The 27,824-nt window shown below is 44.4% G+C and overlaps 1 protein-coding gene across 4 annotated transcripts in view; it reads left to right on the top strand.

Annotated features, from left to right (window-relative positions):
- fcho1 (FCH and mu domain containing endocytic adaptor 1) overlaps positions 1–27,823 on the top strand; it is a 62,329-nt gene extending 34,506 nt beyond the window's left edge. Inside the window, exons 4-27 of one of the 4 annotated variants that reach the window (XM_013271269.3) lie at positions 1,319–1,393; positions 3,348–3,489; positions 3,700–3,852; positions 7,248–7,352; positions 8,999–9,097; positions 9,923–10,019; positions 10,181–10,298; positions 10,386–10,410; positions 12,961–13,021; positions 14,554–14,747; positions 15,111–15,129; positions 15,277–15,333; positions 16,122–16,173; positions 16,932–17,056; positions 17,214–18,134; positions 20,298–20,404; positions 20,501–20,696; positions 20,833–20,947; positions 21,039–21,194; positions 21,277–21,409; positions 21,479–21,675; positions 24,511–24,575; positions 26,357–26,524; positions 27,329–27,823. In XM_013271269.3, coding sequence (XP_013126723.1) covers positions 1,319–1,393; positions 3,348–3,489; positions 3,700–3,852; positions 7,248–7,352; positions 8,999–9,097; positions 9,923–10,019; positions 10,181–10,298; positions 10,386–10,410; positions 12,961–13,021; positions 14,554–14,747; positions 15,111–15,129; positions 15,277–15,333; positions 16,122–16,173; positions 16,932–17,056; positions 17,214–18,134; positions 20,298–20,404; positions 20,501–20,696; positions 20,833–20,947; positions 21,039–21,194; positions 21,277–21,409; positions 21,479–21,675; positions 24,511–24,575; positions 26,357–26,524; positions 27,329–27,357 — 3,409 coding nt within the window. In that variant the 3' untranslated portion in view covers positions 27,358–27,823. Of the gene's footprint in view, positions 1–1,318; positions 1,394–3,347; positions 3,490–3,699; positions 3,853–7,247; positions 7,353–8,998; positions 9,098–9,922; positions 10,020–10,180; positions 10,299–10,385; positions 10,411–12,960; positions 13,022–14,553; positions 14,748–15,110; positions 15,130–15,276; positions 15,334–16,121; positions 16,174–16,931; positions 17,057–17,213; positions 18,270–20,297; positions 20,405–20,500; positions 20,697–20,832; positions 20,948–21,038; positions 21,195–21,276; positions 21,410–21,478; positions 21,676–24,510; positions 24,576–26,356; positions 26,525–27,328 lie in introns of all 4 variants that reach the window. The other 3 variants (XM_005451853.3, XM_005451852.3, XM_019346809.2) reach the window with 3 other exon arrangements.
- Position 27,824: the final 1 nt, after the last annotated feature.

Below are 27,824 nucleotides of genomic sequence, written 5' to 3'. Positions count from 1 at the left end.
AACTGCAGCTACAGTTACAGAGCGGGGTCAAAGAGTGCTGAGGAGCACAGTGTGTCCAAGGCTCCTACGCTCTGCTGAGTTCCAACCTTCCTCTGGCATTAACATCAGCACACAGTCTGAACACTGGGAGCTTCCATGACTGAGCAGGTATCATTTATAGGTGTACTGTAACTTCACTCTTGGATAAAATTATTGGTCATCTTTATGGGAACCACTCCCAGGAACCATTAGAATCAGAATTAGCATTCTTTATTAACCCCTAAGGAAATTATGTGGGTTACATGAGAGGCTGGCAAAGCAAAAACAAAACAACAAAAAACTGATTCTAAGCATTTCTAATGAAAAGTAACAATAATAAACACAATTTACAGCATGACTGTCAACAGTAACATTAATTCTCTATACATGCTGTGTCGACACAGATCAAATAGAGCCCCCATGAATTTTTAATAGGTACAGTTTAGTATCCAAAGACATACAGATGTTCACAAGGAGCGCTAATGTGAGAGTCCATTAAAATAAACCACTTCTGAAACTCGTAAAACATCAAACATTTAACCTGTTACCACAAATCAAGCCTCGTCTTTGGCCTCCTACAGAATAGAACTGGATCCTGGCTTTTAGGATAATCAAATGCCTGAAAAAGGTCAGTTTAATTTAAGATATAAGTAATAACTTGTGAGACTGATTCAAACTCTCTGCACAAGACGAAGAGCAACGATAAGTCTGTCTGTTTGTTTACGACTCTCGGTTCTCCTCTGCAGCAGGTTCCTCTGTTCACCCTCGGGATATTTGGATCGATGTTCCCTCTGCTGTCCCTTCAGGGTCCACAGATGGTTATTAAAGTTTTATGGCCAACCTTGTAAACATCTATTTATCATTTAAATGTGGCTTCTTGTAACAGTTACCCAACACAGATGAAAATTAATCTTTATCTCACAGACTCTGACTCAGGAGGCAGATGCCTGGTGTCTGGGCCAAAGTAAGCTCTAGATAGAGAGCATAACATATGAGGCCATTAGCAGATGCAATGGCGTTGTGAGGAAGTGCTGCTGGAGTGCATTTGGTTTATCGGTCTAAAGGGTATTTAGATTAATTTACATTTCAGGGGGTTTGTGCATCATTAGTCTTCTTGTCATGCTATTAGGCTATTAGGATAACAGGAAGGCTAAGAAAAGGTGTGCAGCTCCACCTTGCAGGCGCAGGCGGTCTGTGTGCATGTATGCATACGTGCATGAGATGTAAAATTAGTCTAGCCACATGTCCTGTTCATGCTTATGAATATGCTTATGTATATTCTCACTCTTTTCCCCTAAAGGGCTGCTATCGAGGAGACTTACTCTAAATCAATGAGTAAACTAGCTAAAATGGCCAGCAATGGAAGTCCACAAGGGTGAGTACCCTCATGTACCCTCATACAACGGCAGGACAGCGTCCTGTGAAGGGGTTCAGAATATTAATGTATAGATTTTATTTCCCAGAAAGTGCTGGTTTGGTAATTCTAGATGGTCATATGGCTGCATATGAGATATGGATGAGCACCATCTGTGGCACCAAATGCCCACATTTGTGATGCCATTCAGCCTATATGGTTCCAATCATATGTCGTCTACTCTTTGATGGATGATATTTGTATGTACTTGGTGATGAAAATGAGAACACACTGAAGACCTCCGAAACATAATTACCTTCTTGGACTGAATCACTGGACATGAATACAAAAGTCTGCAATGGTTTAAAAGTTCTACACTTTTTCTGTATTTGTTTGTTTTGAAGTTGATTTGGCTCATTTGGAAATACTTTGCTGTGCTAATCATATTTCTGCAACATAATTAGATTCTGATTAGAGTGCTTGGGTTGTTTAGCTGTTGTCAATCAAATCTTATCAAAACACAACCAAGTAAACTGAGTTTTGAGACTTAAGCTCTAATTAAATAAAACTCTGAGTTTTGTTTTCTACTTTACATTATAAGACAATAAAAAGTTTTCTTGGCATTATTTCACTGTGAAAGAACGAGTTTAGGTCAAGTTGTTAAACTCTGTCGTCTGGTAGCTGCATGTATACTCCATGCTACATCGTTGCACTCCAACATCACTCCTGCAAGCACACGTCTGCACACTCTGGTCAGTGATTAGTTTTAGTCAGACAGGGCTGTGAGAGCCCTGCATCATTGATTTCCACATACATCGATCAGGCGTAACATCGATGTTCTCGCTCTGCAGCGGTCAGTGTCTCTCAAAAGCGGTTCGAGGAAAGAACAGAGATGTACCAGCGACGGGGTCGTAGGCAGCCAAGGCTGATGTATGTAGGGAGTGAAGGCCGGCCCGTGTGGTCCCATCCAACAGACCAGAAAGTTCATGCTGGTTCTGATAAAAGGTGTCAAAGCAGTCGGTGCTCAGTCAGGGTACCCATGTTGACTCTTGTCCACAACTGAAGGCGCCAACAGTGTTCTTCAGAGATGGGGTAATGGAAGAAGATGACTTTCTTTTATGTCACATGGATAGTCAGGCAGATGAGGCACATGCATCTATCTATCTGCATCAGGCCAGCAGAGGCAGTGTGATGCTTTGGGCAATGTTCTGCTAGGAAACCTTGGGTCCCGCCATCTATGTGGATTTACTTCGACACATACCACCTACCTAAGCATTTCTGCAGACCATGTACACTTTTAATAGGAAATGTATTCCCTCATGGCTGTGACCTCTTTCAGCAGGATAACGCACACAGGCACAAAGCAGGAATGGTTTGAGGTTCATAACAACAAGTTTGAGGTGTTTCCGAATTCTCCAGATCTCAGTCTCGTCAATTGTTGGTGGGATGTGCTGGACAAACGAGACCCAATCCGTGGAAGCCTCACCGCCTAACTTACAGGTCTTAAAAGACCTGTTGCTAACATCTTCAGACAGCAGACCGTCAGAGGTCTGGATGAGTCCGCGCCTCGATGGGTCAGGGTTGTTTCGGCACCAAATGGGGACCAACACTATATTAGACAGATTTTTATGCTTGATGTTTGAAGGCAAATCAATTTCAGTGATCTCTGAGTAACAAAATAAGAATAAATTTGTGTAATTTAATAACTGCAAATGTAATTTTACGAACACACAAAACTCTTGGAAACATTTAGTCCTGTTTGTGATGATAAAAACCATTTAATATGGTGCCCAGCATGTACAAATATACCTATAAAATACTCAGTGGTCAACGATTTCTTAAGCATAGTAGAAAATTTAGGAGTCTTATGATGTAATTTTATGACATATCCGTAGTGTGACATTGGATATTTCAATAAAACTGAAATGAAGGATCCCAGCACTCTGATGATTCGCTTTATCTGCATATTTTCCAGGACTTTTGCTCCCATGTGGGATATTTTCAGGGTGTCTTCAGACAAACTTGCCCTCTGCCACCTCGAGCTGATGAAAAAGTTGAACGATCTCATCCGCGATATCAACAAGTACGCAGACGAGCAGGTCAAAATTCACCGCAAGGTACGTATCTGAAGTGAGGGGGAAAAAACCCACTTCACCCCAGTCCTGACAGTCCTGATCAACTCTTTTCTCAGAAGATATCCAATTACCATCCTTTCCTTCATGGTAATTGGTTCTTTTGCCCTTAAAAGTACTCGGTACAATGATCCCATGTGCAGTATGTCCATATGTATGCCTTATTCTTGATGCATGTTTATGTGTATCACCCAGACTAAGGAGGAGATGGTGGGGACGGTGGAGGCGGTGCAGGTGCTTCAGGTTCAGAGCGGACAGCTTCAGAAGTCCAAGGAGGGTTACCACACCAAATGTTTAGAGCTGGATCGACTCAGGAAGGAGGGAGGTCCTCAGAAAGAGCTGGAGAAGGTTTGCCTAACCTTTTAGATTCTCCTTTAATAAATGACACTGCAGAAACTAACTGCAAAGTGTCGCATGAAATGAAATATTTCTGTTGCAGAGGTCTGCAGAGGTTTGTTGTTGTTGCAGCATCATCTCGCTCAGAAAGTTTGAATTGGATTCAATAATTTAAAAACATGAGTGCCTGGGCGATGTTAAGTCTCAAGCATGAGAAATCTCGTGTTTTGAGTAAATATCAACTAGATAGAGAAGGTCTGTACCAGTGTGAGGGAGCCAGACTACATATTTCATGCTGGCCTTGGAAAATCTCATAAACTGAAAGCGTGCCTCAAAAAGGAATGAGCAACCTCGAGTTTCAATCAACTGAAGAATATTTACCAAAATACACTGCTCAAAAAAATAAAGGAACAGTCTGAAAACACATCAGGTCTCCATGGGGAACATGCTGGATACTGATATCCTGATATGGACCCTCAGGAGAAGGGTGACAGAGAAAATGATCAACCTACAGAGGGCTGAATTCAAACATACCCAAAATTCGAAGTGAAAAAATGATGCAGCATTCCTGACACCCTCAGATGATGGATGTCCTGCATGCTTCTCTCCCTGGAGGAGGGCATCGCTGAGCTCCCGGACAGTCTAAGGCACAACCTGGTGGCATCGAAACATCACATCAATGAGGTGTTCAGCTGGATTTGGGTTGGGCAGGGTGGGGACCAATCAGTGGTATCGGTTCATTCATCCTCCATGAACTGCCTGCATACCCTCACCACATGAGGCCGGACGTTGGCGTGCACCTGAAGGAACCCTGGGCCCCCTGCACCAGCGTAGGGACCCGTAGTGGGTCAGAACATTTCATCCTGGTACTTAATGGCAGTCGGTGCTGTTACCTAGCCTCGTTAGAAAGAGCCACGATAAGACCCAAAACATTTCTCAGGTGCAGAAATGTCCACAAAAAGTACTCATTAAGTCACAGAGTAACACAAATGTACTAATAGAGCTGTAACTAATGTAAGAGTATACAATAACTACATGGGTATGTAACCCAACATATCAGGAACATTACAGAATATCTTTACAGTAAAATAAAAAAACAGCCAGCATGAAAACAATTACTGGAACATAAGTATGGCCAGTTAACTGTCATTAATTAGTCATAATGATCAATTATCTTCATTATGGAGGCAGGATTTCTCAGGATCTAGTGGTAAATAACAGCTACAGTGTCTTTGTCAGCATCACAGATAAAGTTCGGTCTGATTAAATTTGGGAAACACTTGATAATCAGTCAGTGTGTGGGTGTTTGCTGCAGAACATCTGATATGACGTGCTATTCTGACTTTGTCTAGTTATAAGCTGCCCACAGCTGTACACACTGGTCTCTCCTTCCTCTGCAGCTGACACTGTAGGCTCGTATCCCTCATCTCCTGCAAACTGTTTTATTTTTTACACCAACTAAAATGTTATTTCTCAGGAAATGGCTGCAGGAACCTTGAAAAACTACAGATCTTGGTATTGTTTAAAATACCCAGCTTTACAGATAAAATGCATCCGATGCATACAGCCTGGTAGAAAAGGAGTTTTTCCCCATCATTACGGCTGTGTTATAGATGATTTTATTTATTATTCATCTAGTTGGATACTGGAATTTTTTTATTTATATTTTAAGAAATTCTCTAAATATGGAAATGCCAATGCCTCTGTGCTTTAGTCCCGTACACTGTATGGATTCAGTTTGGTAAACCTGGCTGTTGTTTGTTGAATGTTTTTAATCATTTGGTCACTTCTGTCTCCTAAAAACTAACATGGCAGCAGTCAAAGCGCTGCTATGGCTGTCTTTCGTATACAGTCTTTGCTATTCTGTGGCCACAGGTCATGGTAGTTCTGTAAAAATTAACATTTAAAATAAATTTGCTTGCAAGTTGATTAAAACTCATATATTAATAATCTTGTCAGACCTTGGCTGGTGCCGAGAACTGTGTTTTGATGAGGTTTAGATGGGAGCGGAAAATCGTGGAGCGAGGAGCAGCCAGCGGATCAAACTAAATGCACAACTGTCTTTCAGAGGAAACACTTCCTGGATTCATCCCACTTCTGTCTGAGGTGCTCTTTGGGAGGGATACGTACAGGTTTATACACCCAGAAACTCCAAGGCCCCTCTTCTGTGGAACCAGCTTCCAGTTTGGATTCGGGAGACAGACACTATCTCTACTTTCAAGATTAGGCTTAAACTTTCCTTTTTGCTAAAGCATATAGTTAGGGCTGGACCAGGTGACCCTGAATCCTCCCTTAGTTATGCTGCAATAGACGTAGGCTGCCGGGGATTCCCATGATGCACTGCGTGTTTCTTCTTCACTCACTATGTGTTAATAGACCTCTCTGCACTAAATCACACTTGTTATTAATCTCTGGCTCTCTAACACAGCATGTCTTTATCGCTCCCTGAGCCTGGTTGTGTCGGAGGTTTCTTCCTGTTCAAAGGGAGTTTTTCCTTCCCACTGTCGCCAAAGTGCTTGCTCATAGGGGGTCATATGATTGTTGGGTCTCTGTATGTATTATTGTAGGGTCTACCTTACAATATAAAGCGCCTTCAGGCGACTGTTGTTGTGATTTGGCGCTGTATAAATAAAACTGAATTGAATTGAATTAAGGCGCTCCCTTTATAAAAGACTTTATGTTCATGTGAAGGTTATTAAAAACAGAGTCTGTGAACACACTGGTATTCCACCAACAGGAGATGTCTTTAAAACCTTGGCAGGTGAAAGAGGACAAAGATTCACCTAAATTTAATTCAAATCTGACCTGGAGAACACAAAAGGGGAAACGTAGTGACATAAATGCATCTCTAAGAAAGCTGTAAAATCCCCGTTTAACTCAGGATACTTACTGGCCTGTAAGTCATCAATCCAAAAAACTTTCCTTTGGTTAAGACTCCTGTGTCCGTCTGCTTGTCGTGTTGAAAGAGGGATGTGCTCAAAGGCTTGTGGTGTAGACTGGTTACTGTTTTGAAGTAAGCTAGAAAGAAAGAACTTGAACACACAAACTAATCTGTAGTTATCGTAGTAGGATTAAAACTGCCATCACTGAGAGCTCCCAGGTGAGCCCTTTAACGACTGTCAACACTCAAAAAGATATTTGATTAAAAGTGTCATCAATATGTTTTAAAAGTAGCACGTGGTCACATTTGAGAAGTTGTGACAAAGTCATTCTTATTTCAGGACAGCCAGTTGATAACTGGTTACATAATTTGAGTATATTTGATGTGTTCCAGCTTTGCTGCAGACATGAGTGGTTTTAATAAATCTGTCTCGTTCTCTTACGGAGCCATTTACTTTTATGTCCGTCTTGTGGTCGAGGGTCAGTGTTTAAGGGCCGTTGTCTTTTTTCCTTTTTCCCCTCACTAGGCGGAGCTGAAGTCAAAGAAAGCAGCCGAGTCGTTCGCGCTGTGCATCGAGAAGTACAACCGCGTGGGAGGAGAGTTCGAGCAGAAGATGAGCGAGTCCGCCCAGGTCAGCTCCGACTCCAGCTGGGCCTAAAGCCACTTTTTATCTCTCTCTCCCACCCTATGATTTAATGATTTATGCATTTCTGCTTCTCTCGGGCTTGATTTTCCTCTCCGTGTCCTCCCACCACACGAGAACTCGCTCTTATCTGTTCGTTTGTCATCCTACATCCTGCTTTGCCCAAAAAAGGAAACCTCGGCCCCCGACTCCTAAACACCCACCGACCTGCGCACACATCCCGCAACCCTGCTCGTTACCTTTAATCACCGGCTCTGCACTTCCATGGTTACTGCTGCTGTTACCATGGAAATCTTCAACAAACCCCGTTGAGCGGCTTTGTGTTTTAGATTTGAGACGGCGACAGGAATCTCGGCGACCAATTATCTGTTGTAATAGCTCTGAAGGAAAAGGTCTGGTAGTAATTATGAGGAAGTACCTGGAAGAACAACACGTGTCAGGAGACGGTCGTCCGGATGGAGGAAGGCTGCTTTTTATAAGATCAAAATCCTCACGCCTTTTAATTCAAACAAGAGAAGAAGAAAACGCAGACGGTGTGTGTTCACGCACACTTCTCCTGCAGGAACCGTAAATATGAAACCACTGAGAGGCAGAGGGCAGCGTGTCGTACACCAAAAACAACACCGGCTTTAGGGAGAAGCTTAAAGGTGCATTTTGCTTGTCGATGCAGCTGATAGTCGGGCACCTTCACACGATACAAAGTCAGTGATGAGGCACGAGCTATTGATTGGACAGCTTTGGCAACGGCCATCCTAAACGATTATTCAACTAACTGTTGAAGCTAGTTATCCACAAACTCACTGAAACCTTCATTTTGTGCCAAACTAAACCAAATGCACCAGAGATGGCTCAGACCGAGAGCAGTTTGTTGTGATGTTTCAGGGAGAAACCAGTTACATACACAGAAGCGTTGCAGTGAAACCTTGAGCCGTGTCACAGTACAGATGGAAATGAGGAGCTCTGCCTGAGGCTGAGAGCAGCAGCAGTATTTTATATTTGCTCTCCAAGCCCAGATCTTGCATGTATAATTGGAGTAAAGGAGCTGGCACAAGCTTGCTCATAAGCTTGCTTCTCCACCAAAAGCCAATTTCCCCTATATCAAGACAATTCCCCTGAAGCAGACAGCGACAAATGAGCTGGCTGAATAAAGAGCCAGATCAAACTTAAATGCTAAATCTTCTCGAATTATCGCGGGTTTAACGACCTGGCGAGCCGGTGCCTCCGTAGCTGGCTGACCGCCCAGCTGCAGCTCGGCTCTTTTTCAAAGGCTATTTCCATTTTATTGCATAAAGGTGGAGTTTGAAGAGTGTAGTGGCTGCTCGAAATGCAGAAAAAAAAACAAGCCCCACAATCACAATGTGGAAATGTTTTTTAATTTATTTAAAAGAGACCAGCGTTAGCCAAAAGGCTACTTTTGGAAGGTAAGACAAAATCTAGTCCAGACAACAAATACGTACGATTATAATGAACTTGCATCCTTACAGCAACAAAACTGTCGGTTTTAAAGTATAAACTTATTTATTGGAATAATTTGGATCAAGTAGCTCTTAAATCTCAAACCCCACACGAGGGTTTTGGAGCCGTAAAGCAAAGACTTTTCTTGTCTCACCATCTTTGTCTGTGTGTTTGAGCAGAAGTTTCAGGAAATCGAGGAGGCTCATCTGCGGCAGATGAAACAGCTCATCAAAGGTTACTCCCACTCCATAGAAGACACCCACGTCCAGGTGGGACAGGTACGCTCGAGTTCATGTGAAATCCTGCTCTGATATATTTCGTCTTGTTCTTTTCATGCCATCTTCGTCTGCAGTCTTTTTCTTTTATCGTTTCCTCCTGGAGTTACGTTTGTTTAAAGCTCGGTGGGAGAACCGAGCAGAGCCACAAATCTGGCCCGGTGTTCAGGATTTGTAGTGACAGCCGATGATAGTGGACCGCACACGTTTGGTGTCCTTGCAGATGTGTTAGAGGTGGAATGGTGATTCCAGCGTTTCCCATTATGACCATAAACAGCATGTGCTCTGTTTCCTGCTGGGGGTATTTTTATGTGCAGCTTATATTAAACAAACAGTGTTTGTGGGTAAATTAGAGCCAGGCGCTGACGCATCAGCACACAGACGCTGTACCGGTCTGTCGTGGTGAAGAGAAAGCTCTCGATTTACCGGTCAATCTACGTCCCTACCCTCACCTATGGTCACAAGCTGTGGGTAGTGACCGAAAGAACGAGATCATGGATAAAAGCGACGGAAATGAGCTTCCTCCGACGGGTGGCTGGCCTCTCCCTTAGAGATGGGGTGAGGAGTTCAGCCATCCCTGGATGGGGCTCAGAGTTGGAGCTGCTGCTCCTCTACATCAAAAGGAGCCTGTTGAGGTGGTTCGGGCATCTGACACGGATGCCTCCTGGGTGAGGTGTTCCAGGCATGCCCCACAGGGAGGAGCCCCGGGGCAGCCCCCACAACCTCGCCCCGGATAAGCGGAAGAAGATTTGCTATAGAAACTTAAAGCACGGCGTTTTTTCAATGAAACAGTAACTAAATAAATCCTTCTGCTGTTCTCAACTGTAGGTTCACGAAGAATTCAAGCAGAACGTGGAGAACATCGGCATCGATAACCTCATTCAGAAATTTGCCGAACAGAAGGGCACGGGCAAAGATCGTCCAGGTACTGTGAGCTGGAGTCCAGTTAGGAGGAAACATTCAGCTGCAGAAGTTGCATAACAATAAAATATGAAGACACCCACATTCATAACAGTAGTGTGGAAGCTGATTCATAGAGGCAAACTGTGACTGCCCTGGTTGGGTGTGTGTGTTATTTTCATGCAGCTGCGGTTGGATTTGAGGAATATATGACAGCTTTGGTGCCTGAAGGAGGGAAAAAGAGTCGGGCGAAAGCCTTCAGGATACCAGGTCTGGGCAAGAGGGACAAAGAGCCAGACTCTACGTGAGTGTGCGCATTAATGCTCCCAATAATAAACATGGAGTATCTGGGGGATTTTCTTATTCACCTGCATGTTCGTCTTATTTGCAGTGATTCGGCTGTGACCGAGGCTCTGGTGAGTATTTCACAAAAGGTTTAAAGGCCTTCCTCTTTGAGTGTGTTTGTTTTAGGAGATGAGAGGAAACCCGTGGGTTTGTGTTTGAGTAAAGAAGGTGAGAGGGGGAATCACACGTGTGTGTGATTATGATGTGACTGACGGTGTGGGGTTTCCTCGGTCTATTTCAGTACTTCTGGGAACAAACTTGTGCCAGAGGAGAAGTGCAGAGCTCCACGTGAGGGCATGAGTTTGCGTACCCGCCGAGTTGTGTATAAGTGCTGTAAACAGAGAGAGATGTGTAGCTTCGGCCTGTGGTCGCTGCCACAGTGTCATCTAGCAGACTGAGAGGGCGTTCATTTGAAAACACGGAGAGTAATCTAATTACACAGGTTTGGTTTGTTTCTCGATTAATGGACTTTAATTAAATCAGTGGCTGCTTAAAGTTCAGATATGAAATTGTGTATTATTTAAAGTTTCGTCATTTCCTGAATTTTAATGATTAGATAAATAAGTAAACAAACTGTAAACAGTGTTTATCTTTTAAAATGGCCTGTATTTATCGTGGCTCAAGAGTTGGGAGTTCGCCTTGTAATCGGAAGGTTGCCGGTTCGAGCCCCAGCTTGGACTGTCTCGGTCGTTGTGTCCTTGGGCAAGACACTTCACCCATTGCTTACTGGTGGTGGTCAGAGGGCCCGGTGGCGCCAGTGTCCGGCAGCCTCGCCTCTGTCAGTGCGCCCCAGGGTGGCTGTGGCTACAATGTAGCTTGCCATCACCAGTGTGTGAATGTGTGTGTGAATGGGTGGATGTCTGGATAATGTAAAGCGCTTTGGGGTCCTTAGGGACTAGTAAAGCGCTATATAAATACAGGCCATTTACCATTTTATCTTTTAGGGGAAAATAATTTATTTTGTATATTTTCATTTTGTTTTGTTATCTTTAAATGTACTTTGAGAAGTTTGCAGTGGTTATCTGTAGCTAACTGGGCGTGAATAACTAAGTCTAACTACCTAAGCAACTTATTCTCTTTCTCTCGCCCAGATTTTCTTTAAAGATGAAAAAATAAGGGCAAATCTAAAATGTACAAGTGAGGTCAGAGGTCAAATGTTATATTTAGGATCCCCATATACCTGGATCATTACCTGAACGCTTCCAATACAAACAAAAGCAGCAGAATGTGTTAAGGATAAAAGACATTTTATGAAAATTTGACCTTGTTTGACCTTTAAGAAAAGGTCAAAGGTTCAAAGTCATATGATGTGAGGAATCCCCGTGCATCATTCCCTGTATGCCCATATGTTGTGAAACAGAGTTTCATAAAACAGTATTAACACCTTGACCTTCAGATCAACCCATTTCCCTTAAAGGAGAGGTCAGAGGTCAAAAACTTTACACAGTACTTTATTTATGTTGTAATAATCATAGTTTCTAAGGCTTTTTGCCTTTTTTTTAACCCATAAATCTTTCATTTAACCTTGAACACCTTGGTGCATGCAAGCCAGATTTGCTAAGATGAACCCACTCTGCACCTCGACTAAGTTTTATCGGTTGTGCCTATAAATACGATACCTCGACACAAAGACGACACATCCCAGCGCTGCCGAAAACATGACCTCATTGATGCAGAGCTCAAAGAAACGAGAAAAACGGCTCATTTTTCATGTATAACTTTCTGGAGATTATCACTGATTTTATGTGTTCGATGCAGAGCAGGTGACGTGAAGCTGCTTTATGAGAGCTGGTAATGAAAGTGGCTTAACAGCAGGCCGTTATTGTCAGACTGCGACGTATAATCAATGAGTGCTAATGTAAAATCATCGATCTTTACATCTACAGCACGTGGCTTACTGCAGTTAAGCAGCAGCTGCAGTTGCATTTGTCGTATTAATGTGACTTTTATAACCTCGTCATATTAACTAGATCACTCCGACTGCTCCTTAATTAGATCGTCTTTCCCTGCGATCCTGTTAAAAAACACATCGGTGGTCTCGGTTACACGTGTCATCTCAGGCTGACCCACAGAGGTCTGTTTGTTGAAACCGCGTGTAATGAAATATCATCTTAATGAGCCCACGCTCTAAAAATAACTGCTCCCATGTTGGCGAGGTATTAGTTTGGATTTCCTCTCGTCTTTATTGTACTTTCACTCCCAGACATCCTGCCTTGCTTAAATGATTTCCGTCAAACTTGAAAGTGCTCTTGCAGCTTCAGCGAGCTGCTGGCAAGAATGTGTTTAATGCACAGCAGTTGTAGCAGTTAGTCACTGACTCGCACCAAACAGTGTGTCATATTTTTCAGCAGTATTTATTCCCTCTAATGGAAAGCTCTCAGGCCGGTGTGCTCAGTTACACAGTGTGACAAAACACTTCTTTGTGTCAGATATACAACTGTACAATATAAAGCGCCTTGAGGCGACTTTTGTTGTGATTTGGCGCTATATAAATAAAATTGAATTGAATTGAATTGAATTGAATTGAATAGATATGAGCCGTTTGTCTCTGATCCAGCTGGTGTCTGCCTCCTCCTCTCTCTCCCTCCTCTGTGCGCGTATGTTCCCGTTCATTCCCGCAGAATTCCCCCCTGGAAGTAGACGACGAAGGATTCGTCATCCGAGCTGACAGCACTCAGAATGATATCCTTTTGCTCCTCCTGCATTCAGGACCAGGAAAGACCATTAAGGAATATTTCTGTTTTGAACCTGTAATAAAGAATAACTGATGATGGCGGCAAATAAAGAAGACACCACGTGTGTGTTTGGTGCCTCCAGAAAAGCCTCACTGTTCACGAAAATGTTTTGAAATAAACTGAAAACGTGGATTCGAGTCTTCTGTAACACGTTACCTTATTCGGAGTCGATGCCACCAGCTCAGAGTAACTTTTAATAACTTGTGTCCTAAAGAATCGTCTGTAATCTTTTTCCTTTGTTTCGTCATCTGTCTGCGGTGTCTCGTCCTCTCAGGCGTTTTTATTTTGTTTTTGGTTTATTTAGATCATTTTGTAGCAATCTGTTCTCTCTGGAACATTAACGTTTTTTTACCTGCTTTGATTTAATGTAACAGTTTCAGTACACGAACACTTCCAACCCAAGAGGCTGAATGCTTCTTACAGCCACTCTATTGTCTTTTTTATGTCTGCAATATTTCAATTTCATGCCCATATTTAATTGATAAATATCCACCATATGTCATAAAAATCTTTATTTAGCGGCCCGGTAATGACCATGAACAACAGTGTCCACAGTTAAAGTCTAGCGGGGGTGTTATTCCCGCCCTCCCCGTTAGTATTTCTAACTTAGTCTGAGCACCGCTCAGAAACCCTCCGACAGAGTAAATGACGGCGATTTTGATCAACTAAATCTCAATAAATTTCCTGTTGAGTCTTGGGTGTCTAAATGTGAATGAGCACAAATATAACAAGGACCATCTTTTGGATGAAAACTGGAAAAACAATCGCTGCCTCCAGATGAATCACGTCTCTTTCATTGTCTGCAGTCACGATGATTTTTAAATGGATTGTAATCAGAAGGTGAGAGATGGAGTTTAACCAACGTGTCTGCAACGTTTTCAAATTGACCGTAGATGCAGACAGTTAAAGACACGCGTGACTAATCCTGGGTTTAACTGGAGTTTGGTTAAGCTGAGCAGGCCTCCTAATATTTGAATGCTCCTTATCCCGGCTTCGTTCATGTTTGGTGGCAGCGTGAGCAGATGTGAGGAGGCTGTTCTCCCTGAGTGTGCCATCTTCCCATTAAGCTCCCCGCCTGCTAGGAATAAATAGCAGACACTAATCAGAGTCTGAAGGTGCACGTAACGTTTTCATGTGCAGCAGAGCAAAGTCCAGGGAGAGGAGGAAGGGGGTGTGGCTTTTTTTGTGGGTAATGATGTGGCAGGAAGTGGCAGTTTGACAGTTACCTCCACTTACCTGCAGGACGCTGCGGTCCTGCTTATGTTCATCATGTCTGTCTGTCGGCCCCTCGTTGCTGCTGGTTGTGTTTTTGTTCAGATTTTAATTAAATGAAATGCTTCCCAGTTTAATTATTTATATTTTCCTGTTTGTGTTTTTGAAATCTCAAGTCTCAGGTGGCTCATTTTAACTGAAATTAAAAACGGCAGACTCTTTGTGTCATTTAACCATCACCTAGTTTCTTCCTTGACCCTCCTCCACGCTGCTCCGAGGAGAAGGAGACCAACTTTTACTCCAGCGATTCAGACTTTGATGACGATGAGCCCAAGAAGTTCCACATTCAGATCCGACCGGTGGCCAGCAGCAATCGCAGCAGCTCCGTTGCCACAGAGAAGGAGCTCAAAGCTACTGTGGGGGCGCTTACGCTGCCACCCAACAGAGGGCTGAAGCAGCAGGTTGGGTTTGATTTCCTTTAAATGAGGATATATTTAAGATGTACACATTAACCCTCCTCAAAACAGTCTGAAGACTTACTCTTAGTAAATTCCACAAAGAGCCTGTCGGATATAAGACAATATGATGACAAACACTTTTTAACTTTGAACAAAAAAACCTCCGTATGTTTTGGAAACTACTACTTTGATGTTTATCAGTAGGAACTGGAGAGTACGAAGTTATTAAGAAGCTAAAGCTTTCTTCCTTTGGGTATATTCATGGGATTTATTGACAATAATAAAAACACCCAGCAGAATGTCAGCTCTTACCCTTTTCATAGCTCAATATATTGAATATTTCTCCCTCTCTGTCTCGACTTTCAGGTGAAGCGACATCTCTCCAGTAAGTTTGAATGTTGGCATTTAAACGCCTTTAAAAAAATAAATAAATAAAACATTTTCAGTCCTTGTTGGTGTGCAGTAATACCTCTGCTTGTAACATGAGGCAGTGAGAAATGTTTAAAGTGCCATATCTTAACTTTGTGTCCAGGAAACTCGAGTACCGCGGGAGGCCGATCGGAAGACGGGGACACTGCCTCCCGCAGGGGTGAGTCTTTTAGTATGTGACTGAAATTAACATTATTACCTTTTTTCTTCTCTGACTGTTGCAGACATCCAGTCCAATCCTTTATTTACAGAGAATAACCAATAAAGACCTAAAGATACTTTTTTTTTATTGGGGAAAAATAATGGACAGATTAATCAGTAGTGAAGGCAATTGATAGTTTTTAAATTTTAGTTCTGTCTCTGTTTACATCTGTGAGAGTGTTTTCAGGTTGATGTCCTTCGTTTTTGCTGCTATGAAAAGTGTAGAAAGAGTCAGAATCATCTGTGTATCTGCCTCGTGCAGCATTTCTCACTGTGCTTCTGTCTAGGCAGAAAATATCTTCTTTGGTTGACCTTGCATATACCAGTCGTTAGTCTGCTCGTGCTCCGAAGCATGTTTTATTGCAGACTGGTTCATTATTTTGTCAGAGGTTAGGCTCGAGTGGGAGTCTACAACCTGCTGCACTCCACCAGTGGGGAATCTCTCCCTCTTAAATCCACAGGCAGGAGGATTAATGATCAGCATCTGATTAAAGCAGTTACTCTGCAGTGACAGCAGCACTGGCTGGAGCTCAGTGAGACCCGGCTAATTGCTGGTATTTATCACAGAGAAGGTAATGGCGGCGGGGGGGGGGGGGGTCTCTCATGTAGTCTCATCTCAGCCCGTCCCAGCCTCTCAGCCTCTGAGTAGCTCTGACGAAGCACAGCGTGCTGCTGATTAGTCCCGATTGGGGGACATCCTCCGCGGTGTCTCGTAATGACGTGTGTGTCTGTGTGGTGTCTGTACAGATGGAGAGCAGGAGGGCCTTCGCAGGTCCACCTCCAGCCCCGATCACAGTAGGTAAGCTACCTTTGCCCTTCACATCATCTTCTACCTGCTTTAAATCTGGCTCTGAGCAGGGCAGGGACACTGTTTTGGAGGTTAAATGGCATCATCAGCATCATCAGGGGCCTGTGCAGCGCTTTGAAGCTTTCACCCTCTTCGATCTCATTTTACCTTTGTAAGCTCGTTTAAATGTGAGGCTCATTTGTCTAATTACCTCGTCCTTTCCCCTCCAGAGCTCAGATGAAGTGATTTTTTTCTCAGCCGTGGTAGTGTGGCCTGTTTTGTTTCTACCTTGTTACCACGGCAAAATGTAGTCCACACCGGTGCTTTAAAGTGTTAGACCGGTGTTTATATGATTGTGGACAGATGTGACAACACAATAGCGTCACAGTCATGCAGGTTTTAGTTCAAACATGGGAACGATTGCTACGTGACATCGGGTGGCACTGGGCCCACACCTTTACGCTTCCTTTAATTTGTAATTTGTGGAAATCTCCATATGCTGCTTAACTGCTTACCCAGTTCAGGGTTGCAGGAAGCTGGGGCTTACGTTAGCTGTCACATGGCAAGAGGCGGGGCTACGCACTGGACAGGTCTCATCACAGACAGCCACTCATGATCGCATGCACACGCTCGCCAAATTAGACCAGTTCACCAACATGCTACTCTTTAGCCTCTGGCAGGAAGCTGAAGTGTACGGACAGAGAAACTCCCTCCGTCCCTCCTCCACTCTCACTGATTTTCTTTATCGTTTCTTGGCTGCTCTACATCAGGTTGAGTTCGGCAGCGTCGGGCTCCGACAGTCTGTTTGGACCGCCGCTGGAATCGGCCTTCAAGTCCAAAAGCTTTGACAGCCGGGACCAACTCAGAGAGCAGAGCACGTTTGGAGCCTCTGAATGTAAGGTTACATGTTACTTTTATTTAACTGTTTATTGTTTGTGTTTTGTTTCTTTAATTACAAAGAGATGGGACTGTTGGACGACCTGAAAGTAAAAGCTCTTAATTCTATGTCTCGGCACCGTTCGCGGGACTAATGTGTTGATTATGTGTGGTAGATGCTGCTTTCTCCTCCGACTCCTCATCTCCGGAGAATGTTGAGGACTCTGGCCTTGACTCACCCTCCCATCAGCCCCTCGGACCCTCCCCCGAACCAGCAGGCTGGGCGGCCTGGCCTCCTGCATCACAGAGTAAAGAGCAAACACGGGGTCGACCGTCGGACCCTTTCCTTTCCGCTTTCCGTGACCACTCCCCCGGAAGCAGTCCTCACCTACAGGACGACCCTACCTCCAGCTGGTCTGTCGCTCCGTCACGCCCCTCGCGCGTTCCCCCTGATATGGACCCCTCGTCAGTGCGGTTCCCTGCCTTCTCTCAGTCCCTCGCCCCACCAGAGATGGAGTCATCAGTGTGGAACTGCAAACACATCCCACCCGAGGATCCCTTCCTCGCTGCCTTTGAGAGGACCGTCACCCAGGAGACGTTAAACCTGTCAGACGCCTGGGCGCGCCCTCCGCCTCGCACTGCTCAGGAGGGCAGAGGAATTGATCTGCGGGCGGACCCCTTCTCCGTTACCTTAAACGACACCAAGACACTTCCAAGCACTTCCTCTTCCTCTTCATCCTCCTCGTCCAATCGTAAAGAGAGGGAGAGGAAGCGGGATCGCAGCCTCCCGCCTCCAATTTCTTCCGATGACCCATTTGCAATCACAATGATCGGCAGCCCAACGCATCAGTCATCACTGGCAGCAGCAGGTGGGGTGATTCCTCCACGCGGCGGCAGCAGCGGCTCTGCCAGCTCCAGCAGACTCGGATTCGATGCCAATTCGAACACTTTACCGTCAGCTCAGCCAAAGAAGGAGCTAACGCACTGGAACTCGGTCCACAACCCATTTAGTGAAGGCAACAGCTCCAAATCACAAGAAGCAAGCGGAAAAGGGGAAGGTAGCGGAGAAGAGAGGAGGAAACATCGATCATCGGAAGGTGAGCCGCGCAGGAACGCTCCTCCCCTCACGAGGCATTCGGGGCCGCAGGAGGATCTCTGCTTTTCAACAGACAAAGATCAAGACTGTCTGGATCTCAGCACACAGATGCCCTGCAGTGTCGGCTCTCGTAAGGGTACTGCTTTATTCTTTTAAGACAAAGTTTCTACTTGCTGTATTAAAAAAACACTCGTACACAGGAGCCCACATGATGAATGAAGGATGCATTTCCAGTACTAATTATAAATGTAAACGCCAAGGGTCATGCTGTCCTCCAGCCTCAGTCTGTGGCGCTCCTTAATTAGTCACAAAGGTAGCAATCAGTTTCTTCTCAGAGTAGTCAGAAAAATGAAGTATGAATATGAACACATATACTACATTCAGTTAGAGCACCTTCTTGTTACCTGTGCTCTGTATTCTGGCTCACAGATTAGAGTGAGCTGTTTTGCACTTGGAAAGAAAAGTGCTTCACAGACTCTCGCTGTGATTGGCCCGTGTTAGGTGGGCTAGCCCTTTTATTTCACGTTGAAGGTTATGCAGGCTGATTATTTAATAGCACGTTATGCCTACCTGATTGGTCATTAGAGGCTGCAGGGTGGCTGCGTCTGATTAAAACAGTTTTTCACTGGGGAAAAATAAACGCTAAGCTGAAGGACTGAGATAAAATACATTTAGCCGAGTAGACAATACTAAAAAGTTAACCAGCAGATACTTTTGATGTGGGGCCTTTTTTAAAATACCGTACCAATAAGGCGCACATAAAATCCTTTACTCAAAAATCAACAGTGCACCTTATAATCCGGTGCGCCTATTGTATGAATTCTGGTTGTGCTCACTGACCTGGAACAGATGTTATGTGGTACACGGCGCTCAAAAATCTGTCAAAAATGTTTTAGTACGACTTTGGTAAGCTACGAAGCCGCGCCGCTTGATGGATTGTTGGCGCATTACGGCTACCGTAGTCAGGGCAGGGACCGTCTACTTCGGGTCCCAAAGTCAAACGAACACTGCAGCATCACTGAGAGTTAAAAACTGTCTAAATTCTTTCATCTTTAATAAAATGATAATTGTTGCTGCTTTACCAGGTGTAACAATTAAGTTTAACATCCAGGCATCCATGAAAACAGGATTTATTACATTTAACGGAGTTAGAAGTTAGCAGGAAGTTAGCTCGCTAGCTTCCACCTAAACATGATATAGCATGTTCTGACTGAGAGATTTCTGAAACATTCAAACGTACAGCTCTGCTATCACTTCCAACATAAATGAAGACAGAAAACTAAACAGCAGTGACGTTTGTAGGGTTACTGAAGTTGGGCTAGCTGGTATATAATGATGTGCTACGTGATCGCTAGCGACACAGCTATGTTAGCATAGCATAAACTCAGTGAAGCTGGAGGATGAACGCTAACTTTTTTCCACTCGATAAAAGTTAACGTGAGGGTTCCCGATGGTTAGGGACAAATGCAATCGCATGGCAGGATGCTGTAAAGCTATAACGATCATGGCTCAAGAGTTGGCAGTTTGTCTTGTAATCAGAAGGTTGCCGGTTTGAGCCCCGGCTCCGACAGTCTCGGTCGTTGTGTCCTTGGGCAAGACACTTCACCCGTTGACTACTGGTGGTGGCGCCAGTGTCCAGCAGCCTCGCCTCTGTCAGTGCGCCCCAGGGTGGCTGTGGCTACAATGTAGCTGCCATCACCAGTGTGTGAATGACTGAATGTAGTGTAAAGCGCTTTGGAGTCCTTAGGGACTAAGTAAAGCGCTATACAAATACAGGCAATTTACCATTTATAACTTTTCACCCTAACTTATATTTTTGTGTTGTGATTGTAGTCAATTGCAATTTAAACTTATTCAAATGTGAAAATAATTTTTCTCACATGAGCTACAAAACAAACCGCAAAGCTCTCGCGGATCCCAGTAAATAACTAAATGACTAAAACCAACAGTTTTCCCATTCGTGAATCACTCGTGCTCGTCTTAACACAAACTTGTGTTCAGCACTGCAGTGGATTTGTTGTGCAAAGTCTGATGACAAGTCTTGTTGAAGCAGTGCGAATAAGATTTTGGCAGCGTGGTGTTTTGAGCATCTGTCTCATCCTCAGGTTTCTGCGTGTGATTTAGATCCACTTTCATCCACTTTGTGTGTGTTTCCTTTTTTAAGGCTCCAAACATAACTTCAGACAGGACACAGCTGAAGCGGTCACAGCCGCTCCTGCGAGAGCGACCCGGGCCAAGAGGTCTTCGGGTCGACTCGGTGGCTGTGAGAGAGTGAGTATTGGTCACGGCTTAACCCTTCAATTTCAGAAGCAAGACTGTCATGCTATGTAAGAGCAGCACTAATTCAGACCCGGCTGTGCGTTTCAGTCGCGGTCCCTGTGCTCCTCTCCACTGCCAGAGCCCTGCCCTTCCCTCACCTCCTCCTCCTCTTCGAGTCCCAGTGAATGGGGGCCTCAGGCCAGAGACGGGGAGTGGGGGGGTCAAAACCAAGCTCAGAGCCCTGCCGGGGTGGGACAGGCCTCGCCGCTGCCCTACCAGCACCAGGACCACCAACAAAGACGGTGTAAGCCACACGGGCACATATCTAAAAATGTCTTTTCAGTTAAAACCACACAGTGAGAGCGAGAGATATGAGACCTGGCTCCCTGCTGTGACTGCTGTCCTGTGAAAGATGCCTTCATCGCAATATTTCTCTACAGTGCATCTGTCCAGAGGCCCCAGTCCCATATCGCTCAGCACACAGGAGGCGTGGCCAGTAGCAGCAGCCATTACTGAATACATCAATGCCTACTTCAAAGGTGGACAGCACAATCGGTCAGCATGACGCTCTTTATTTCTTCATTTTGCTATTTAACTGCAGACGGTACGCTTAGTTTAATTAACTTGCCTCTTCTTCCATCGTCAGCTGTCTGGTGAAGATCACAGGTGACCTCACGATGTCCTTCCCAGCAGGCATCACTCGTATTTTCACTGCCAATCCCAACGTTCCCGTGCTCAGCTTCAGACTGGTCAACATCTCAAAGATCGATCACTTTCTGCCCAATCAAAAGCTTCTCTACAGGTCGGCCATCTTTTTGTTGTTGTTGTTGCTTTTTAGTCTCAGCTCTCGTGTCTTTATCGTTGCTGTCTTCGATCCTCCTCAGTGATCCGTCTCAGAGCGACCCCGACGCCAGAGACTTCTGGTTCAATATGCAAGCTCTGCAGCTGCACCTGCAGCGAGAGGCCGAAGTCAACCCGCAGGCTTCGTACTACAACGTCGGGCTGCTCAAGTATCAGGTCAGGATAGAAACCAAGGATCCCGCTTCTTCGTCACACCCAAAAAATAACTTTGCCTCGTTTCCTCAGGTGTCTTCTCAGGACCCTGGTCGGGCGCCTCTTTTGCTGTCAGCCGAGTGTCAGCGGAGCGGCACGGTGACCAGGGTCTCCCTGGATTATCACTGCTGCCCCGCCACCGCGCCCTCCACCCAACTCACTGCTGTTCAGGTGCTCCTGCCGCTGGACCACACTGCCACAGACCTGCAGTGCCAGCCACCCGCCTCCTGGTGAGCAGACGTGATATTTTTTTTTTTATTTTTTATTTTTTTAAATAATAAAAAAGTAAAACTGTGGAGGTATTTTAATTTATCATAAATTTGTTCTACTTTAACATCCAGAACGTCTCACAAAGGCCACAGAACAACAGTGTCAGTATGATTATAGGGAGCAGTGTGACCCCTTTGTCCAAAGCAAAGGGAGACAAATAAAGAGACTTTGACATCTAAATAATTAAATAGAGCAGCTTGTGAGATGCAGCAGGTATGACAGAGGTGCTCATGGTTGCAGTAAGCAGTAACTTGTGTGAGAGCTACAGTCCAGAGGTGGGGGGAGGTAATGGACAGAGCTCAGTCTTCTGACAGCCTGGTGGATGAAGCTGTTCAGCAGTCTAGCCCGAATGCTTCGGTACCTCCTCCCCGAAGGCTGAAAATGGAGCGTGAAGGGTGCGGGGGCGAGGCGAATGTTGAAAATGTTGTCCATGGCGGAGGGCAGAGGGGCAGCGAGTATCTGCGTTGACGGGTCTACGAGAAGGAGGTTGTGAAGCCTGCGTAGCACACGGTGATGCAGCCAGGAAGGACGCACTCAGTGATACCCTGGCAGAAGGAGAACGTGATGAGAGGTGGGACTCGTGCTTCTCATTGATTTGCAGAGGAAGCAGAGGCGAGTTGGAGCCTTCCTGTTGGACCAGGAAACGTCCTCAGAGTTCCTGTGGGAACTTGCTGCTGCTCGCTCTCTCCTGCAGCACCGTTGATGGTCAGTGGGGGGTGCTGTGGTCTGCCACAATCTGTTTAGTCTTCAGTACATTCAAGAAAAACATGTTGTTTACACCACTGGACCAGGTGTAGCTGGCTTCATCCTTGTTAGGGATCAATGATGATGTGGTTGGTGCTGCAGGTTGGAGCAGTACTAACCACCAATAATACGACAATGCTGGTGATGCTCAGTCACTGTGTTCAGATGAGGTCATGCTGTAGCCCTGTGACTGTTTGACTCGGTGAAATGTGGTTGATTAGAGTTTCCTAACTGGATTTATTTCATGTAATTTTGAAGACAGGACAGTGAAAACATGCTGTATATACATTTCCTGAGAGCTGCTATAAGTAGTAAATGTATGGGAAACTGTACGTGAGTAAAGATATGTGCACGGTTAGCAGACTTCACTACTACCACTGTTGGATCTCCCTACAAGAAGGAAACCAAGAAAACAGATGTTTGCAGGACTCTGGATGCACTGCATGCATAAAATATCCAAAGTTACACATTTACTCATAAAAAGCTCTGAAATCCTCTTAAATTGAGTTTGGATGTGTCCTAAATGTTTTTAATTACATCACTGTGCTGCTGTTTTAGGCCCTCAACACGATTATGTCACATAACGTGACTCCATCTTGATGCATTCTCAATCATCCAGGAAAGTAAATCTCCAAAAGTTGAATCTGTTCTGATCAATGGTCATGGTAATTTGCACAATTATGATTAAGGAACTGACCTCCCAGCCCATTGTTCCTTCAGTGGGCTGGTTTCAGTCATTATGCAAATGTACTGTTTATAAGATTTGGGGAAACCTGCAGTCAGCTGAGACTGAAGAAGTCACTTGGATGGGTGACGAAACGTTTCTCCCACAAAACGCTACGTCCAGATGAACAGAATCAACTTTTGGAGAACGTGACTCCATCTTTAAGGTTTCATGGTTCTGCGTTCAGGTTTTTGTAAAAGTAGGCTGATTGGACACAGTAACTAACTAAAAATGATTGTAGTTGATGCCTAATTTCAAAGTTCCCACGGCTTTGGCGTGGCAGGAGGTCAGCTTAACGCTGAAATAACGGCAGAGCTTCATTGGGAGTTTTCTTGTACCCAGTCTAACCCGATGGCAGTGTAAGATCTCTCCTTATGTCCTGTTAATATTGAGTCACTTTTTGTATTTAATGTGAAACATCACTGTTTATTCTCTGTTTTTAGTCATTTTAATATCAGGGCGACGCCGTGGTGCAGTGATTGTCTTTGTCTCCTCACGGGAAGTGCGCCGCTGGTTTGAGTCTGGGGCCTCTGTGTGGAGTTTGCATGTAGATGCTGCACTCTTATATTCTACTTTTCATCCCTCAAGCATTTTTCAGACAACTCCACACAAATCATACAATCTATAGATGATTTAAAATGGTTTCAGTGGATTCAGGTCAGGATTTATGAAAACTTTTTGGGATAAGGATTTTGAAATTGATACCATGCAGTGGTGTAGTAACTCGGGGACGCAGGGAGTTACTACACAGGTGGAGGATTATCCTAATATTGTAAAGCATTCGCCCCATAATATAAGGATATTCCTTTCTTGTGCTACTACTGCAGCTTCCTAATTAAAGTATATTTTCCTCATTAAACAAAAGCTGGCAGGATACACAGAGAGACGTTTTCAGGGAGCTTCGGCATTCAGAAAATGCCAGCAGGGCTTTACTGCAGGGAGGTGCAGCTGAGAGCCTCTCAGTAAGAAAACCAAGACGTTCACTGTTCCCTGCTGTTTGCAGACAGCAGCAGAAAATCAGATAAAGTAGCTCAAACACGTCAGAGTGCAGTTATCCACTGGCTTCTTTGGTGATTTAACTTCTGTGACCTTTGATATTAAACCACATTTGCTATTACAGCCAGCAGCCACAGGTGGCGCCAAATCCATCGTCCAGATTAACGTTTATCGTTATTGTCTTCAGTATTAGTAACGATGTTTAATAGGCTGGGCTTAGCGAAGACTAAAAGGATGGCTGAGGTCGATAACCCGAGACATTTGGAGGATGTTTAAAGGTCGGAGGTTAAGAGCGTTTTTGGCCTCACTGACTTTTTTTCTGCCTCCACAGGAACGCTGATGAACGTCGGCTGCTCTGGAAACTGCCCAACCTTTCCCCGACCAACCACAGCAAAGGTCAGGGCTCTGATTTTTCCTTCGTCTCTGTTTTTAACCCCCGTCGAACCAGGAAGCCTCGATTAGTTGATGCTCGACACGCAAGACGCTCACAGTAACCGATTAGTTTTCTCCTCTTTACATCACTGACAGTCGTAACTCTCGGTGACTTCACAAACATCCGCGTCCTCTTCCCGGAGGTGTGCGATCACCTCGTTAACTGTAGAATTAACACGTGAGCGTGGCGGCGGGTCTTCTCCGCCTGGTTAAGATGAACAAAATGAGAGCGAAGCTGCTTCTGAATACTGAGCTGACTGATTGCATGACATTAATGGTACACAATGAGAGATGGCTCTAAGGCTCTAATTTCAGCTGGGAAAGTCTAACATTTAAGTCATTTAAGCTGAAGGTTTTCTTCACCCGTGTGCGTCTTTGTACCCGACACCCACAGCTCTCCTCTTTATCGCATACCTTATTCGTCTAATCATATATTATTACCTCTATGTGAAGCAAAGGGCTTTACAGAGACCGATAAGGAAACCATTCACAGGACAAAGCATTGATAGTTAGTTGTTTGAGGCAGTGACAAAGCACTGAAAGGCGGCCATAACTCCTTCCTGCCCCTCTGAATCCTTTTTGTTTCTTTATGAGTTAAATTTAAAAAATGTAGCTTTGCATAAATGCTGTCTGACAGTTTGTCATCAGTTAGCTTCACTGTTCGTCTTATAAACAGGAGGTGTTGCTCAACTAGCATTTCTTCTTTTACGCCTTCGTCATACATGAACGCGCACACCTCTGCGACTCTTGCTTATTCGTTTGTTTGCGAGTCAAACAAGTGAGCCGAGGGTAGATTTGCTTCTGTCAGACGATGCAATCAAACTTTCAGTGTGTGCTTAAAGAGCAGACTTGCAGCTTCGTTAACTCGTGAGGAATTAAGTCGTTTTTAAGCACAGTCCCCTGTTACCAGAGGCTCAGCACAAACGAAGCAGACATAATATCTGAAGGGCTGAATGTGGATCTCGTAGCTGTTCATTAAGATTTGAATATGAGGAGATGTCAACAAAACTCGAAGCAGGCAGCACACTGAGCAGCTGTTCTGGAGCTTTCTGCTTACTTACCTTTCATTTCCAGGCTTCTGTCTTCGGTGTTTTCACACTTCTTTGTAAAATAACCTTTTTCATTTATAAATGTGGCTTCTTTTGTTACATGGAAAACACATTTAAACATTTGGGTGTCGTGTTTTAGAAACTCCGCCCCTTCTTTGTACTTTATATCTGACAGATGCCACAAAATGATTCTCCTCTTCACCTGAACTCAAAGCGTGTGTGTTTGTGTGTGTGTGTTCCTGTTTAGATATCTTTGTGAGGACCAAAAATTGGAAGTTTACTGTGCGTATGGGGACCAACAGTCACTTGTGAGGACACACACACCACGAGTTTAAAGGCATTTTTGAGGCTCAAAATGTGGCTTTAATGTCAGGGTTCCAGTTAGGTTATGGTTCATTTTTGATGGTTAGGGAAAGCATTATGTCAATTAGATGTCCTCACTAAGATAGCAAAACGAGAATGTGTGTGTGTGTGTGTGTGTGTGTGTGTGTGTGTGTGTGTGTGTGTGTGTGTGTGTGTGTGTGTGTGTGTGTGTGTGTGTGTGTGTGTGTGTGTGTGTGTGTGTGTGTGTGTGTGTGTGTGTGTGTGTGTGTGTGTGTGTGTCAGTGAGGTAAACAGACCTTGTGAGTCACCGACTTTAAAGAGTCGGGTCTTTTCTGCTCTTTATCGCTGCCGTGTGTTGATGTGTGATTCCAGGCTCAGGGACTCTGTGTGCCAGCTGGCAGTGCCTGGAGGTCCCTCGCGGCCCTCCACCCAGTCTGGCTGTTCAGTTTGTGGGCTCTGGGGCCTCGCTGTCGGGCATGGACGTGGAGTTGGTGGGCAGTCGCTACCGCATGTCGCTGGTCAAGAAGAGGTTTGCCACAGGTGACTCTGAACACACTCACGTAGTTTCTTTTTACTAACGATACCGGAGGTGGTGGCATTTCATCTTATTTTACACCCTTTACAGTGCTGTGCTAGTCTTTAAACACTCTTTCTTTATATTTTGCTTTCAAGGAGACGGACTTTGTTGTAATTTTTTTTTAAAGTGCCCTTGAGCAACCGTTCTCCTTGGACATTGGCTGTTTATCCCCTTCACTTTCAGTCCAGTCCTCCCCAATTGCTTTCAGAGGAATGTCTTTGTATTTAAAGCACCCAGCACTGACCTGAGAACCATTCAACTTAAAGAGTTTTACTTTTTATCTGTAATGGAAATAATGCGAGTATTAGAATTCCTGTCATTTTTATATCATTTCGTTCCTGTACCTAAATGGCTGTTGATATACAGGTGCAGGACAGTTAAGCATTTCCTTTCTAACACCGTTCTCATACCTGCCTGTTTTAAATCTAAAGCTGCTCAGTTTAGCACGATGATCGCCAACAGCAGCTGTACGTTTTTCCACTTAGTCTTTATACTGATAACAACATCATTTTTAGCCATCTGCAGAGCTAGGCTAATACTTGGTGCTAAGCCGAGTGATTTCTGGCTCCAGATTCATGCTTGAATAAGAGAGTTGTATCAAAGAGAAGCTCCAGTTAGTCCACTTTGTGTTTATGGTTAAAATAACAAAATAGGATTTATTCTTTTTTTTCACCCCTCAATGGTTTGATATCTTAATCTAAACCTTTTGCATGTGTGACTCCCCTTTCTACCTTCTGATTATTCATTTATGTTAATGTCTCTGACAGGGAAGTACATGGCGGGCTGCTCCTTGTGAATCAAACTAAAGGACCGTCAGATTTCTGAATGGAGATCGCTGAAGGTTCAGAGAACTTTGCACTTTCAGTGCCTGAGTCGAGGGCTGGAGAGAGGAACTCGCTTCCTCCCATCAGTGTCCTGCTGCTCTAGGACCAATTATTTTCTCTAATTTAACTCGTGTGTTGTCGTACGTTCAGCTGTCCTCTTCCAGGAAGAAAACTTTTTTTTTCCCCTATTAAATCTGTGTCCATGTTGTTCTGTACACCTTTGTGTCAAAAGACTGCAGACTGAGATAGATATGCTCTTGATTACTTTTCTTGAATTAGAAAAAAGTGTGAATAAAATAAAAACTTTACTGTCTGGAGTTCCACCTCTACAGCATCGATTATGAGCAAACATCTTGTACAAAACCTTAAAAAAAACTTGTTTGTAAATCTGATGTTTGTGATGAGATTTGATAAAAATAAAAAAAGTGCTGGAAGGTTG

This window comes from Oreochromis niloticus, linkage group LG17 (assembly GCF_001858045.2).
Source record: "Oreochromis niloticus isolate F11D_XX linkage group LG17, O_niloticus_UMD_NMBU, whole genome shotgun sequence".
In the NCBI taxonomy this organism is placed as follows: domain Eukaryota; kingdom Metazoa; phylum Chordata; class Actinopteri; order Cichliformes; family Cichlidae; genus Oreochromis; species Oreochromis niloticus.
The sequence above is the reverse complement of the archived record's forward strand: the minus strand, read 5'-3'. Positions and strand labels throughout refer to the sequence as shown.